This window comes from Malania oleifera, chromosome 3 (genome assembly GCF_029873635.1).
Source record: "Malania oleifera isolate guangnan ecotype guangnan chromosome 3, ASM2987363v1, whole genome shotgun sequence".
NCBI classification, from domain to species: Eukaryota; Viridiplantae; Streptophyta; class Magnoliopsida; order Santalales; family Ximeniaceae; genus Malania; species Malania oleifera.
The window spans coordinates 78466279-78483569 of NC_080419.1; the positions used below are offsets into that span (position 1 = coordinate 78466279).

Sequence of the window (17291 nt, forward strand, 5' to 3'; positions counted from 1 at the left end):
GGAGTTGATATCTTGCAGAACGTATGCTCAAACTGCTAACATTTTCACAAAGCCGCTCAGGCATAATATTTTTGTAAGATTGAAGACAATGCTTGGAATGACAAAACCAAGAGAGTCAAGTTTAAGTGGGGATGTTAAAAATTAAACTTAACTTTAGATATATGGACGGAAGCCCACCTCTGTTGAATTTGGGCTGGAGTCGGCAGCAACCTCACCAACTCCAGCCACCATTGTTGACTATAATCTTCACCTATCATTCATTCTTTGCTATAAATAGATGTGTGTGTGTGTGTGTGTGTGTGTGTGTGTAATGTAATGTGTGGTGTAGAGCGGGTGAATAACCAGTGAGTAAGAGATTTGTATTGAGATTTTCTTATGTAATTTATTTCCAGTTTATTATTGAAATTAATTGTTTTGCAATTAAGTGCAATCCTTACTGAGTTTCAATCACAGCCAGTTATTGAGTGAGTCCCCTCCACCTATAAAAAAAAATATAATAAAAAATGGATTTTAATTTTCTTTCTTTTTTTTTTTCTTTCTTTTCCGTCATTACAAAATCATTGATTCAAACTATAAATATTAAGTTATTAGTGGTACTATTTTTTTTTTCGCATGATAAAATTTTGAATAGTTATTACAAGCTTATTTCATTGTATGGATTCATAAAAATTATTTCCTTCTCATTTGTTTCTAGTAACAATACTTTTATTTTTTTTCCTAACTATCAAACCCTCACTATAATTGTTTCATTCCAATGAGTATATGTACATTTCACAAATCAAATATAATTTTGATATAGTATCATATGAGACCATGATGACTTTAGTTAATGATTGGTATAATAGTTAGAGGATATATATAGTGTGTAACGACCTCAAAATTTAGACATTTTTTTTCTCACATAAATTGCTCTGATACCATTTGTAACACCCCCTTAACTATTCACATAATAAACATAAATAATAATAATATCAACCTGAACCCGTGGGTAGCGGGTATAGCCTAACATAAATAATGGAAACCTAAGCAGCAGTAAAAATAAATTTATATCCATCATACCATTTGTCGCGACGTCCCGGACCCGGCCCAGAGAACCAATCTCTGGTTTAAAAATGGGTTCGGCTTGCGAACTGGGAAAAATGAATGTGTATTTTGAAAATGTGAATTTTTGTGGAAAAAGATGTGTGGTGGAGTCGCCACTAACCTTTTGAAGTGTGGTTAGAACACTTGATTGCTACCCCGTTAGGGGTAGAATCGGTCTGCGTCACTAGAGTCGGGCTCAGGAGTATCGTTACGCAAGGGGAAGGTATTAGCACCCCCTACACGCCCGTTCTTACGAACGGTACCAGATTAATAAAGAATTTTCTCGAAATAAATGTAATAAGCCTTTAAAGATTAATCCCTTTCAAAAGTCAAAAAAAATGAAAATACTATATAGGTATTCCCTCAGAACCGGGGCAATCCAATACCCCAAAGAGCCAATGCTCTTGGTCGCAATCATCGGGAAGGAAAATCGAAAATATGATACAAAATACGCTCCCAGGGATTTTGAAATCTATAGTTTTTTTTTTAGTATCAAAAATACTATTTCGGGAGGTTTTTTGAAATTTGTTCGGGATTGGAATGATTTTTTTCTTGTGCCTAAAAAGATATTTTTGTGATTTTTCCTAAGTGTGAAAATGATTTTTGTGATTTTTCCCAAACCCTCAAAATAACACAAATGAAATCAATTGAAATCAAAAATTTGAAAATATTTTTGGAATTTTTGAAAATTTCTTGATTTTTGTGAATTTTATGGATGCAACAATAATATACAAGCGAAATGGGGAAAACCGGGGTGAACCAGTTCGGGGATGGTGAGCCGGTCAAACGTTGACCAGTTTGGGGGGAAAACCAGTTTAAGGTCTTGGTCGAGACCATTGATTTTTCAGGGTTTTCCAATGTTCTTCCGAATACAACAGAATTTTAGACAACAATCATGAAAGTCAGTTTTAAAGATATGACTTTAGAATGTATTTTTGAAAATCTTGAATGTAGGGAAGCAGATCTAACATTTGCCAAACATGTTGGAAACTTTCTTGGATTTTCTTCAAAAATTTTCAAACGTAAATAAGTTTCAAAGCCTTAAAAATTTTTGAATTTTCTTTGACAATTTTTTTTGAATTTTTGTGTCTTTTGTGAAATTTTTTTTTTTTTTTTTTTTATGAGTTAAAAAGAAGCCATTTAGAATAAAATAAGAAATGAAGTAGAATCAAATAAACCAGCAGAGGTCGGTTCAGGAAAGGGGGGCGGAGATGTAACATAGGAAGAGAAAGTTCATTGGTCTTACCTATCGTCTTTTTCTCCTCCGGTCTTCTTCTCCTGTCTGTGAATCCGCAGGGGTTAGTCTACAGCGCCTTCCCGAGGGTTGTTCTTGAGCTCCGACTCGAGGCACTAGGGAGTACCTTCTTCAAATGGAGTGACCCGGCACCGGTAGGAAAAAGGATCAATCGATCGCTCGATCTTCTTTCGTTTTCCTCTGCTCTGGTCTTCTTTTCCTGTTGATGAGTCTACTAGGGCCGCTCTACAACGTCTTCCCGAGAGTTGTTCTTGAGCTTTGATTTGAGGCACTACGGGGTGCCTTCTTCAAATGGGGTGACTCAGCACCGATAGGAAACGGGATCGGTCGATCTCTTGATCTTTACTAAAAAAAAAACTAGCTTCAGAAACTCATGATAGAAAACTTCAATATTTGAAATCTTCTCCTTACCACCACTAAGAACTCTCCTCCTTGTGCTTGGAATGAGAGGGCTATTTATAGGCTTAGCTTGGGGCAAGCATAGGAAAGAAGACATAGGGGAGTCATGATGGGGGGAACCAAGTATGGGGGGAAGAATGATGAAGGGAAATTAGCATGGGAAGAATGATAAAAGGAAGAAACATGACATATGGTGAGTGATGATGGAGGGAACAAAGTATGGGATGAAGAATTATGAAGGGAATATAGTATGGGAAGAATGATAAAGGGAGGAAACATGACATATGGTGAGTGATGATGGAGGGAACAAAGTATGGGATGAAGAATTATGAAGGGAATATAGTATGGGAAGAATGATAAAGGGAAGAAACATGACATATGGTGAGTGATGATGGAGGGAACAAAGTATGGGATGAAGAATTATGAAGGGAATATAGTATGGGAAGAATGATAAAGGGAAGAAACATGACATATGGTGAGTGATGATGGAGGGAACAAAGTATGAGATGAAGAATTATGAAGAGAATATAGTATGAGAAGAATGAAAAAGGGAAAAAAAAACATGACATGTGGTGAATGATGATGGGGGGACAAAGTATGCTTGCATTTGACAAATTAAAATAAATAATAATAATAATAATAATAATAATAATAATAATAATAATAATAATAATAGGGTTCTAGAAGCTGTGCGGAGCCCATCGGAAATGTGTGGGGCCCACGCACCATGTGGGGTCCACAAGCCGTTTGACGGTTATAGGAACCTGGCTAGCAAGGCATCGGATATGTGGATCCGAGCTAGCGTACCAAAGGGGGTAACGTGCATCGGATGTAGGAATCTGAGCTAGCGTACCAAGAGAGGTGGGGCCCACTGAACATATGGGGCCCAATGAAGATATGTGGGGCCCACAAGCCAAGTGGGTCCACAAGCCATTTGAGGGTTATAGGAACCCGAGCTAGCAGGTGCAAGCGTGCCAAAAGAGGTAACGTGCATCAGATGTAGGAATCCGAGCTAGCGTACCAGAGGGGGTAACGTGCACCGGATGTAAGAATCCGAGCTAGCGTACCAGAGGGTAACGTGCATCGGATGTAGGAATCCGAGCTAGCGTACCAAGAGAGGTGGGGCTCACAAAACATGTGGGGCCCAATGAAGATATGTGGGGGGCCCACAAGCAATTTGGGGTTATAGGAACCTGAGCCAGTAGGTGCAAGCATGCCAAAAGAGGTAACGTGCATCGGACATAGGGATCTGAGCTAGCGTACCAGAGGGGGTAACGTGCATCGGATGTAGAAATCCGAGCTAGCGTACCAAAGGGGGTAACGTGCACATCGGATGTAGGAATCCGAGCTAGCGTACCAGAGGGGGTAACGTGCATCGGATGTAGGAATCCGAGCTAGCGTACCAGGGGGTAATGTGCATCGGATGTAGGAATCCGAGCTAGCGTACCAGATGGGGTAACGTGCATCAGATGTAGGAATCCAAGCTAGGGTACCAGGAGACGTGGGGCCCACAAGCCATGTGGGACCTACAAAGATGTGTGGGGTCCACAAGCAGTGTGGGACCTACACGGATGTGTGGGGTCCACAAGCAGTGTGGGACCTACAAGGATGTGTGGGGTCCACAAGCTGTGTGGGGTTCACAAGCAGTGTGGGACCTACACGGATGTGTGGGGTCCACAAGCTGTGTGGGGTCCACAAGCGGTGTGGGACCTACACGGATGTGTGAGTTCCACAACCAGTGTGGGACCTACAAGAATGTGTAGGGTCCACAGCCAGCGTGGGAAGGTTTTGACATGAGGTCTCCTCGGAAAGGCCTAGTTAAAATTGGGGTGTCTACAGCTGCCCCTTTTATAGGTCTTGTTGCTTTGGGGTGATAGTAGGAACTCTCATATGTTATCTATAGCAACAGGCCTATAAAGATAAAAGACACCTATTTTAGCCAGACCATACAACTAATCACGTGTTGTCTTCTGAGCAAGGTTATGTGCCGATCAGAAAAAAAGAAGATGGAGGGTGACCCGGATCGAAAACGTGGCATGATCTGGTTTGTCCAGGGAAAACACAAATCGTGCTGTTGAGGACTGGTGCCACGTGTCAGTGGCTAAGTGGCTAGTGTATGCGGGTGCGGATCGATGATGTGGCTCAATCTAAGCTGCCCTTGGAAAACATAGAACGTGTGGTTGAGGAGAGGTGCCACGTGTGAGTGACTGAGTGGCTGGTGTATGTGGACGTGGATCGTTGACGTGGCTCAATCCAAGCCATCCTTGGAAAACACAAATCGTGCGGTTGAGGACCGGTGCCACGTGTCAGTGGCCGAGTGGCTGGTCAAATGTGACCCGGATCAAGGAGTGGCACAATCCTAACCGTCCTTGGAAAACACAAATCGTGTGGTGATCAGGGTGGCCACGCAGACTTTTGCTTGTGTGGGGGAGAATAAGCCACATGTTGGTGACCGAGTGGTTGGTCAAATGTGACCGGGATCAAGGCATGGCACAATCCTGACCGTCCTTGGAAAACACAGATCGGGTGGTGATCAGGGTGGCCACGCAGACTTTTTGTGCGTGAGGGAGAACGAGCCACGTGTTGGTGACCGAGTGGCTGGTCAAATGTGACCCGAATCAAGACATGGCACAATCCTAACCGTCCTTGGAAACACAAATCGTGTGGTGATCAGGGTGGCCACGCAGACTTTTTGATCGGACGGATGACGGGTTGCCACGTGGTTGAATCTCGTGGCTCTGGGGCATTAGATATTTAAACCAAATTTTTAGTTCTGTTCATTTCTTTGCATTTCATTCTCTCGATCGCCCTCTCTTTCTCTCTTCTCTCTTCTCTCTTCTTTCACCCTCTCTGTTCTCCCCTTTCAATCTCTGTGCTCTACTCTTATTTGCTGCAAACTTAAAAACCCTAGCCCCTCTGTGATTTCTTTCCTACTCTTGCCTATCTCCAAGCTCTCTCTCTCTCTATATACCATTCTTCAAAGACCTTAGATCTTGGCAAACTTAAGATCCCAAACACCTTTAGAGGTGATCCAGCTCTGATTGGCCTCCTATTCTGTTCTCGCAGTCAGATCTGGAGAGATCTGGTGAAGCCCAGACAAATGATGATCACCGGGAGTGCCCCGGTAGGGAAGATCCACATAGATGCAAGGGGAGTTCTTTCGAACTCCCAAAGGAGATAAGTTCTTTCTTTCTTCCCTTTATATATATATATATATATTTCAATGTTGTGTATGTTTAATTACTGATTTGTGTGGAAATTTAGGGCTTGACGTATTTCTGGTTAGGAAGTTAGGTTTAGGGTTTCATTAGGGTTTCAGTTGGGGTGGTGAGGTCGAGGATGAGTCAACTCATCTTCGAGTTGAGTGAGTTGAGTGAACTCGGGGGATCACGGGCGAGCCACATGGGCTCTATCACGTGTTCAGGTCACGTGTGGTCTTTGGGACGGAATTGGACTCGAGTTTGCTTTCGAAAAATGGGCTTTGATTTTTAAAATGGTCCGGCCCAATTCAGAAAGAAACAGGGCTCAAGTCATTTTTAAAACAAGCCGGCCCACTTTTCCTTTTTTAAAAAATAAGGCCCGTGTCTAATTAAACGGTTAGACTTGGATGGAGTTTTAAAACTGGGCCGGCCCAATTCAGAAAGAAACAGAGCCCAGGTTATTTAAAACAGGCCGACCTACTTTTCCTTTTAAAAAATAAACCCCGTGTCTATTTAAATGGTTGGGCTTGGATTGAGTTTCAAAACCGAGCCGAACCAATTCAGAAAGAAATAGGGCCTAAGTCATTTTTAAAAGAGGTCGGCCCACACTCTTTTTTTTTTTTTTTAAAAAACAAAAGCCCATGTCTATTAAAACGGTTGGGCTTGGATTGAGTTTTAAAACTGGGTCGGCCCAATTCAGAAAGAAATAGGGCCCAAGTCATTTTTAAAAGAGGTCGGCCCACTTTTTTTTTTAAAAAAAACAAAAGCCCGTGTTTATTAAAACGGTTAGGCTTGGATTGAGTTTCAAAACCAGGCCGAACCAATTCAGAAAGAAATAGGGCCTAGGTCATCTAAAACAAGCCGGCGCACTTTCCCTTTTCAAATATAAAACCCGAGTTTATTTAAATAGTTGGGCTTTGTGCAAAACAAACCGGCTTCGAGTTCTTTTTTTAAAAACAAGCCCCAAGAATAAATGCGCCCCCCTTTTTTTCTTTTTCTCTTTCTTTTTCCTCGAGTTTAGGTATTATGACTGCTCCACGTCTTTCAAAATCCGCCTCGGGATTATTTTCCACCACCTTGTGAACATAATCCTCCACTGAGGGGACAGCACAACTCCCATAGCTTACCTCGCTCACAAACTTTGGGGGCTTCTCGATGCACGTCGCCTCTCTCGTCTTTCTGTCAGACACACACTTAGCATGGCAATCCTTTTTATCCTATTTAAACAGACTTCCTCTCACACTTAAACACCACAAGCAAACTCCAAGCGTGATTGTAACCCATCTTTGGCCATCCTCTGTTACGAGAAACCGTACCTCGACCATCTCAAATCTCTCAACACTCCTAACCGTTTCTCATGGCTGGGGCTTCATCTTCCAAGCGGTTTCCTAATTTGAATGTGGCACCAGAGGTGCCACTCTGTTCTAGTGCTCTCGGCTCCTTCCAACTCTCTCCTCAGTTCCAAAAAGAAATGCTGAGGAATGAGACAGTACTGGCCTCGATGTCTAATCCCGGCATAGCCAACCAGGCACTCTATCACAGTGCCCAGGCGATGTCCTCAACATCTCACCTAGCTCGTCGTCTGCAGAGACAGAACGAGACTGTGACCCTCCTTGGGAATGAAACCTACATCTTACGGACGAAATACCAAGAGGAACAGCAGAAAACGAGGGAGTTAAGGCAAGAAAATAATATGTTAAAACGGGAGGTCGATGATTTGAGAAAAATGGTAGCAGTTTACTCAAACGACCTTGGGCCTAGAATAGCTGAGTTAGAGAAAAGCCAGGAGGACATCCAGCGGGAGCAAAAACGGCTCAAAATCATGGCGTATGGAAAAGGTCCGACTTCTCGTTCTTCAGCCTGAAATGAAAATCCGTCTGTACTTGACCTGGAAAAGATCAAATTTTTTTATTTTTTTTTTTGGGTTTTGGGAGAGTTCTGGTTGTAATCTCCCAGGACCATGACTGTAACCACGGTATTCCTCCGCCATAAGTGAGGGCAATTAATAAAATTCGAGTGTTTTCTCTTTCCCTTTTTATTTTTTATTTTTTTATTTTTTTTATTTTTTTTTATTTTTTTATTTTTTATTATTGAGGACAATAGTGTTGCTGGTACACTGAACCAGTTTATAATATCCTCTGAATGGCTCGTTATGGATGTAAAAATTTGGGTCACGGGGGTACAATGACCAAACCCCTACGCTGGTTGGCTATGGATGCAACAGAATTAATCAAAAAAATTATTCAATCAGGCAAGTATGAATGAATGGTGCTTTACTGCTATATGTATGCGTGTTACTAAATTGCGATGCTTGAATGCAGGGGCATGTTGTTATATATACATGATGTCTGTTACATGATATGTCTGTATGCTGCTTCCTATAATGGGAATGCCTTTCACTAAATGCATGAGGATGCATGAAGTGCATGCATGAAATGTATGAGGATGCATGACCCTTCTTCTCGATCCCGGATCTTCACCACACTTTTAAGTTCTAGTATGGCACGATGGTACCCGACTTCGCCTTAAATGGAACTCAACAACTGCCCTGGTTTCATCCATACGCTATTAGTCTTTACCGCGTTTCGGATTCCAAAAGGGTTTCGAAATCTGGCCCAGTGCTTTTCTCGTCACGAGTCTGACCATTTTCAAATTTCTACTGGCACTCAAAATCTGCCCCAGTGTCTGACTGTCAGTACTTTTCCCGAAGATACTCAACATTTGTTCTGTGAGCGCTTTCCTCAAAATCCAAAGATGCTTAATTTCTGCCCCAGTGTCTGGCTGTCAATACTTTCCACGATCTTCCAAACTTAGGGATTGTTCAAGATCTAACTTGGCAGTTAATCACTGACGCTTCCAGAGATCCCCAAAACTCGAAGGAGTACGCCGAATCTGACCCAACATTCCTTCATTACCGATGTTTGACATGCTTTAGGCTCCCCATTGGTGCCTGAACACCCTCCTGGTGTATTGGGTTCCTGATTTTTGACCTCAATAAACGAGGGATCCCTAATAATGAGAATAATCATGCATTTATGTCATTAATGTGCTGAATCGGGACGTCAATCTGTGTGAAATAATTGTTCTGTTACATTCAAAATTTATTCAGGAAAAAGATAAGTTTTACAACAGCATCCCTTGTTTTAAAAGGTATCGACATTAATTTGTGAAAACTAAAACCTATTGTTCTTACGAAAACTGCCCCTGTTTCAACTAGAAGAAGACTAGCCCTTTTGGTACTGTAAGGTTGAATAGTGCCTTTAGGTCCATTGTTCGCTCAAGGTTTATTTTGGTGCTTTGTTTCACATTTCGATCTCTGGATGGTCTTTAAGACTCGGGACGAAACGTAGGCTTGGGGATTTAGGTTTTCAGAAGAATAAGGAAACCAAGGCTCAAAAACCCATCCCATAGCAACAAATCCTGCCCCAGTTTGGGGTGAGACATTTTTGCGAGAGTTTGACCAAACTCGTCCTTATGAACAAGCTGCCTACGTACCTTTTCAGGATCAGGTCATTACGTAGTTCAGACTCAAAATTGAGTCTGACAAATCATTTGAGGCAACAACACATGCCAATCTGGTCAGGTCTTTTCATTCAGGTTGTAATGTAGGTTGTGGGTATTGGTTAAAGAAGAAAGGGTGCATGAGGCTCGAACTTATGAATTTTACCAAAGGGTGAATTGGCCAAAGATCACAAACGACGCATATCTCCTACCCTTCTTGTGCTTTGATTTTCCCCTTGTTCCTTAGCATGATTTTCCTCTTCTTTTTTTTTTTACAAGGAATCGTGCCTCCATTTATTTATTTAGGCTTCGTTCAAGATCGGTCTTTCCAAAACTGCCCCAGTGTGGGGTGTGATCCTTTGGCGGGTTTAAACGAAAGATTAAACATTTTTAGGCACAATAGAGGGTATCAAGGGGTGTTTTCTTTCTCTAACTTTTGGGTAGTAGAAAAAAAATGGCCTGCCGTCATTTTGGCATTGCATTATTGTCTTGCATGATTTGTCTGACCTTTGAAAATCCCAACTCGGTTTAAATTTTGGGAAATGACTTTTTCGAAGAAAATGGTTTCGATTTTAAAGCTAAAAAAGGTTCATCAAGTGATTAAAAGCATTGGGTTCTTTTAAGGGAACTGGTGGTCCAAAAATGGCCATCCGTCATCTAATCGAAACAATGAGCAAAGAGGGAACATGTGAAATAACACTGTGATCCTTTCATTAATTTCTTTTGGAGATGTATACAACCATTAGGCATAATATTTCTTTACAGCATCAGAGTTAACAGGGTGCAGTAGGTCAGTCCCGCCCATATTTGCTAACAGTAGGGCGCCTCCTGAGAATGCCTTCTTTACCACGTAAGGCCCTTCATAGTTTGGTGTCCACTTGCCACGAGGGTCCGTATGAATCGGTAAAATCTTTTTCAGCACTAGGTCCCCCTCCTGAAACTGTCAAGGCCGCACTTTTTGGTTAAACGCTCTCATCATCCTTCTTTGGTACAATTGTCCATGGGCCATGGCGGCCATCCTTTTCTCCTCGATCAAGTTTAACTGGTCATACCGGGATTGTACCCACTCTGCCTCAGCCAGCTCTACTTCTTTCAGAACTCTTAGAGATGGGATCTCAACTTCTATAGGGACCACTGCCTCCATTCCATACACCAAAGAGAAGGGAGTAGCGCCTGTGGAGGTTCTGGCCGTAGTCCTGTAAGCCATCAGGGTGAAGGGAAGCTTGTCATGCCAATCTCTGTAAGTTTTTGTCATCTTCTCCAAAATTTTCTTAATCTTTTTGTTGGCTGCTTCCACCGCGCCATTCATCTGTGGTCTATAAGGCGCTGAATTGTGATGCTTGACCTTGAACTGATTGCATAGCTTGGTCATTACTGCGTTGTTCAGGTTCTTGGCATTATCCGTGATTATTCTCTCAGGGATTCCGTACCGACAGATCAACTCCCTTTTGATGAAACGACTTACTACATTCTGTGTGACACTGGAATACGAGGCGGCTTCTACCCACTTAGTGAAATAATCAATTGCCACAAAAATGAAACGGTGTCCGTTACTAGCCTTTGGGCTTATCGGCCCGATCACATCCATGCCCCAAGCTGAAAACGGCCAAGGTGCGGAGAGAACATGAAGTGGGGCCGGTGGGACTTAGATCCGATCACCATAAACTTGGCACTTATGGCACTTTCGGGCGTCGTCAATGCAATCCTTCTCCATGGTCATCCAATATAACCGCTCCTAAGTATTTTTCGTGCCAATGAGTGGCCTCCGGCATGGGTACCGTAGACCCCCTCGTGAACCTCACGCATGACTTGTCAGGCCTCCTGTGCCTCTACACATCGTAGGAGGGTCATGTCATAATTTCTTTTGTACAAAACTTCACCATCTAAGAAGAAACCCATGGCCAACCTTCTGATAGTCCTCCTATCATTGCTGGCTGCCCCTTCAGGATACTCATTTTTCTAGATGTAGGCCTTGATATAAAAAAACCACGGTTTTTCGTCGGCCTCCTCTATCACCGTGCAGTGGGTAGGTTCGAGTTGTACTCTAATCTGAATAGTTTCGATCTTCACCCCTTCTTCTACCTTGAATAAAGCTGCCAGTGTGGCTAGTGCATCATACATTACATTGTTTTCTCTTGGAGTGCGAAAGAAACTGATACTGTCAAACCCTTCTATCATCTTTTGAATGTACTCTCGATACGGTACTAGCTTGGAATCATGGGTTTCCCATTCTCCGGTTAGCTGGTGGATGACCAAGGCCGAGTCTCCTCTTACTATTAGTTGCTTGACATCCCGATCTAAAGCTGTCCGCAAACCCAATATACATGCCTCATGTTCGGCTATGTTGTTAGTACAAGGGAAGATGAGCTTAGCTACCACTGGATAATGTTTCCCATCGGGTGATATGAGCACCGCACCTATCCCATGTCCCCAAACATTGACTGCCCCATCGAACAACATCCTCCATTCTTCGAGTTCTTCTTCTCCTTGAGTTAGGGAGTCTATATCTTGGTCTGGGAATTCGAACTCCATAGGTTGGTAATCCTCTACGGCTCTTTCAGCTAGGTATTCGGCAATGACACTACCTTTGATAGCTTTCCTGGTGACATAAGAAATATCATATTCCGTCAACAACATCTGCCATCGTGCTACTCATCCAGTTACTGCAGGCTTTTCAAACACGTACTTGATTGTGTCCATTTTGGAGATCAGCTTGGTGGAGTAATACAAGGTGTATTGCCTCAGCCTACTGACCGTCCATACCAAAGCGCAACATGTTTTTTCCAGATCAGAGTACTTAGACTCATAATCTGTGAACTTCTTAGTAAGGTAATAAATGGCCCTTTCTTTCCTCCCGGTCTCATTATGCTGGCCCAATACGCAACCCATGGAGTTTTCTGAAATCGCCAAGTACAAGATTAAAGGCCTTCCGGGTACTGGTGGCACTAGTACTAGGGGATTCAAAAGGCACTCCTTTATTTTTTCAAAGGCCACTTGACACTCTTTGTTCCACTTTTCTGGGTTGTTCTTTCTCAGCAGCTTGAAGATGGGTTCGCAGGTGGTGGTTAATTGAGATATGAACCGAGCAATGTAGTTGAGCCTACCCAAGAAACTTCACACTTCCTTTTCAGACTTTGGGCTAGGCATCTCTCGAATGGCTTTGACCTTGTCAGGATATACCTCAATCCCTTTCTCACTCACTATAAACCCCAATAGCTTCCCGGACGTAGCACCGAAGGTACATTTTTTGGGATTTAACTTTAATTGGCACTTTTGGAGCCTCTCGAACAATTTTTCCAAGTTTAACACATGGTCTTTCTCATTTCGAGACTTAACGATCATGTCGTTGACATAAACCTCAACCTCCTTGTGCATCAAGTCATGAAAAAGGGTTACCATAGCCCTCTGGTAAGTGGCTCCGGCATTTTTTTGTCCGAATGGCATGACTTTATAGCAGAAAGTCCCCCACAATGTGATGAAAGTCATTTTTTCCTTGTCCTCAGGTGCCATCCTAATCTGGTTGTATCTGGAGAATCCATCCATGAATGAAAATAAAGCATGCCCTGCAATATTGTCCACCAACACATCAATGTGCGGGAGAGGGAAGTTGTCCTTAGGGCTTGCTTTATTTAGATCCCGGTAGTCGACACAAACTCATACTTTACCATTCTTCTTGATTATTGGGACAAAGTTGGCCATCCATTCAGGGTACTGGGCTACCTCCAAGAATCCTGCCTCAAGATGTTTCTATACCTCCTCCTTTTATCTTAAGTAACATCTCCGGCCGCATTCTCCTCAGTTTCTGCTTTACTGGCTTTGAATCCGGGTGAAGTGGGATCTTGTGGGTTACTAAATCCATATCTAAACCTGGCATGTCTTGGTACGACCAGGCAAACACGTCTCGGTATTCCCTTAGTAATTCAATCATTTTGTCTTTTTCTTCACCCTTTAGTAGTGCTCTGATATTCACCTGCTTGGGTTCTTCCTCGGTTCCAAGATTAATCATGACGGTGGGATCGCTACTGGTCAAGGTTGGTTTTTCGTTGGACTTTAACATTCTTTCCATTTCAGGGGACAAGTTTATTTCTTGATCTTCAACTTCGGTTTCATGGATTAGATTTTCAAAGTTAATGTCAATTACTTGGCGAGGGATTCTGGTGTTGTTATTTTCTTTATTCCTACATGAAATTAACAAACAAATTTCGACAGTTGATTTCCAAAATGCACATAAATGACAAGGAATGCATGATTCATTTTCATTAAAGAGCTTTCCCAATTTTTCAGTGGCCGGGGGAATACAAAAGAAAAGTAGAACTAAACAAATCCTGAAAAAAAGATCATTACATGATGATATCTGGTAAATCAAAAGAACTCCAGTTCTGAAGCTGTACTCCTGGTTGGAGATGACGGATCCACTCTGTAGAAGTGTTCGAGGGGACTTTAGCATCCAATACTGATATACTTAATTGCCACAATTCTGCCTCTAGGTTGGATTGACTGCTTTTTATGAAGGTTCGGCTGATTTACGGGACGTACAGTCCTTCCTTGGGGCTTGTTTCACCGGTGATTCTTTCCACCCTCCGCATCTTCTTCTCTTCAGCTTTCTTCCTTCGGTCTGCCACCGTAGGTATGTAGCCAAGGCCATATCTGTCTTTGAATTCCTTAAGCATTAACGGCTTTTGGATCCCCTATAGGTATTTTCCGAGCCCTTTTTCAGGATGGTACCCCTGTCTGATCATTTCGGACGCCATCATATGCACTGCGGCGGGGATCTGAGGGTGTGGGATTGGAGATCCTTCTGCTATACATGTGGCATTTATGATCTCGAAGGCTCGGAACGAGTCCTCCAATGCCTCTTCCGTGACTTCCACTTAAGGAGTGGAAGTGGACTTTGTTATCATAACATTGGTTTCACCATATACACAAACTAATTTCCCATCCACTACAAATTTGACCCGTTGGTGCAAAGAAGATGGAACTGCTCGGTGTTATGTATCCACGGCCTCCCCAATAAGCAACTATAAGACGGGGTTATGGCCATGACTTGGAATGTAATGTCGAAGGTGACCGGTCCAATTTGCACAGTAATTTCAATAGATCCCACCGATTCCCTGCGGGTGCCGTCGAAAGCCCGCACAGTAAAATTGTTTTGCCTTATGTAGGATGGGTCAACAGGCCGTTTTTGTAGGGTCATCATGGGCATGACATTCAAAGATGACCCATTATCAATCAACACTCATGCAATCATGTGATCTCGACATTTAGCGGAAACGTGCAATGCCTGATTGTGCCCTTGTCCTTCCACGGGGATCTCCTCATCAGCAAATGTAATGTAGTTGGTACTCGTAAAACCACCAATCACGTGGTTAAAATTATCAATGCTGATGTCTTGTGGAATATAGGCCTGATTAAGAGCCTTTAATAGGGCTTCCCGATGGGCTTCTGAGCTCAACAACAGCGACAAAATAGAGATATGGGCTGGCATCTTCTTCAATTGGTCAATGATGTTGTATTCACTGTGTTTAATTATCTTCAAGAATTCTTCGGCTTCCTGAGATTGAACTGGCTTCTTCAAGTTCCTATTCTGTTCTTGGCTAGGTTGCACTTTCTCCAAGACCTCCAGCGTGTAAACCCTTCCACTTCTGGTTATCCCTCTTACTTCAGCAGCACTGCTAGTTTCTCCTTTGGTGTGTACTTCACAATTATACCTCCATGGCACTGCCCGATCATTGCGATATGCGAAAGGGCGAGGGGCTGAGATCACTACCCGAACTGGGGCCTCTAGGACTCGTGGGGTTTTTTTCATGATGGGGATAAATGGTCTGTTGGTGAATTGGGGATGGTCAGATTCCCCTATGACTAAAACTTCATTCGTTTTCTGAATGCGGCTAACTTCCACTCGTTTGCTGTCAATCAAGCTACTTAGAAAAATCCGGAAAGTCTCACATTGTTGTACTGATTTTTTCATAGTATTTTGGCATGCGCATGGGGCGCCTTTAGGGCAAATAGCCTTCAGTCCTGCTAGGCCTGCCGTTGTCAGTTCACTATACACCCAGTCTAGCATCATTTGCTCCCATCTTCTTTCAAATTTTTCCCCATCTTGTTCTTCGATCATTCCAACATTGTCCTTTCCATGGTCAGGCAAAGGATTTTCTTTAATACCAACCGGCTTCCCATCGAATGACAACCAACCCGCGTCCCTCAAATCTTGCACCTTGTGTTTGAAGGCCCAACACTGGTCAATAGGGTGCCTTGGAGAATTGGCATGGTACGCGCATCGGACCTCAGGATTATACCAATGCGGGGGAGGATTGGTGAGAGGAATCCCGGGGATGGTGGATATCATCCTTTGTTCTAGAAGCTGGGGAAATAAGTTTGCGTATGACATCGGAATCGGTTCCACTCTCCGAAAATTCTTGGGTGTATTCCTCATGTGTGTCTGCTAGCTCGGGCGAGTTGTTATGTTTGGCTGGGCTGGCACAAGCGCGGGGGCTACAAACTGGGGTCTGGGGCCCATATGTAGTGTTTGGTTTACTACTGGTTCCATGTAGAAATTTCCCCTAGGTTGTTGACTTTGGCTTCTCTGCCTTAGGCTCCTGATAAACCCCTGTATCATTTGGGTCTCTTCTTCCTTTTTACCTTTGACGCACTTCTTACTTGGGCTGTTATCGGTAGTTCCAGTCTTTATTCGTCCAGTTTTGATGTCGGCTTCCACTCTGGCCCCTGCCGCCACAATGTCCATGAAGTTATGAGGGGTGGACCCTACCAGATGTGAATGGTAGGGATCTTTTAACGTCCCTACGAACATTGATATTGCCTTACGGTCGCTGACTGGAGGGTCCACTTGAGTGGCTGCGTCTCTCCAACGGAGTGCATACTCCCTGAAAGTTTCTGTTGGCTTTTTTTCCATTTCAGAAAGAGACATCTTGTCTGGGGCCATTTCCAAGATATGACGATATTGCGCTTCGAAGGCATTGGCCAAGTCACCCCACGTACGGATCTGGGCCTTATTCTGCTGGACGTACCATCTAACCGCTGTCCCGGTAAGACTGCTTTGGAAGCAATGCATCATCAACTTCTCATTATCGATATAGGCGGCCATCGACTGACAATACATCCGAAGGTGGGTCTGAGGGCATGTGGTCCCATCAAACTTCTCGAAGTCTGGCATCTTAAACTTTGGAGGAAGGACTACATTAGGCACTAGGCAGTAATCTGAGGGTCTGGCGGTACTGGCGGTTCGAGTCCCCTCTATGGCCCTTAGCCGTTCTTCTAGCTCGTCACAACGGTATTCCGTCGCGATCTTGCTTGTCCCTACACCCGCAACTGCTGATGAGGGTATCCCCATTCCTGTCACTATCGGGATAAAAGGTGGCGTGCCATGCGTCGGTTTCTCTGAGGTAAATGGGGGCGGACCAGAAGATTGCCCATGAATTGGCGTAAAATCGGGCGGGTGGATAGGGTCATTTTCTTCTTCATGATCCTGATCTTGGGCTATCTTCCCTTTGTTCAGCAGTAGGTCCAATATCTTCTTCAGTTGATTGTTCAGCTCTTCCTGCCCCTGCTCGATCCCCAGAACGTGGCTCTCTAACTGTTCTGCCATGGCCTTAGCTTTTCTATGGGTGTTGTACGGGTGCGTACTTGCCTCAATCTTGTTGGATCTCAGTCACGTTTGACTTGTTTCCGCCTCCCTGTTCATGAAAACCCGCATCCTTCAGAACAAATGCATGCAATGGATGTTTATGAGTATGTATGAAAAAGGTGCAATCATGCCGTCCTATGTGCTTTAGCCAAGGTTCTAAAAAAAATCCTTATCATTTCTTTCAAATTTTCATACAATTTTTAGTGAGAAA

The 17291-nt window shown here is 43.4% G+C and overlaps 3 protein-coding genes across 3 annotated transcripts; all 3 read right to left on the minus strand.

Annotated features, from left to right (window-relative positions):
- Positions 1-11397: 11397 nt before the first annotated feature.
- On the minus strand, positions 11398-12075 carry LOC131151387 (uncharacterized). Its single transcript, XM_058102632.1, has one exon. The coding sequence runs from the start codon at positions 12073-12075 to the stop codon at positions 11398-11400; it is 678 nt and encodes a 225-aa protein (XP_057958615.1).
- A 2599-nt stretch (positions 12076-14674) lies between these two features.
- LOC131151388 (uncharacterized) lies at positions 14675-15871 on the minus strand. The gene has a single exon (XM_058102633.1). The coding sequence runs from the start codon at positions 15869-15871 to the stop codon at positions 14675-14677; it is 1197 nt and encodes a 398-aa protein (XP_057958616.1).
- Positions 15872-15880: 9 nt separating this feature from the next.
- LOC131151389 (uncharacterized) lies at positions 15881-17041 on the minus strand. Its single transcript, XM_058102634.1, has one exon. The coding sequence runs from the start codon at positions 17039-17041 to the stop codon at positions 15881-15883; it is 1161 nt and encodes a 386-aa protein (XP_057958617.1).
- Between the last annotated feature and the right edge of the window lie 250 nt (positions 17042-17291).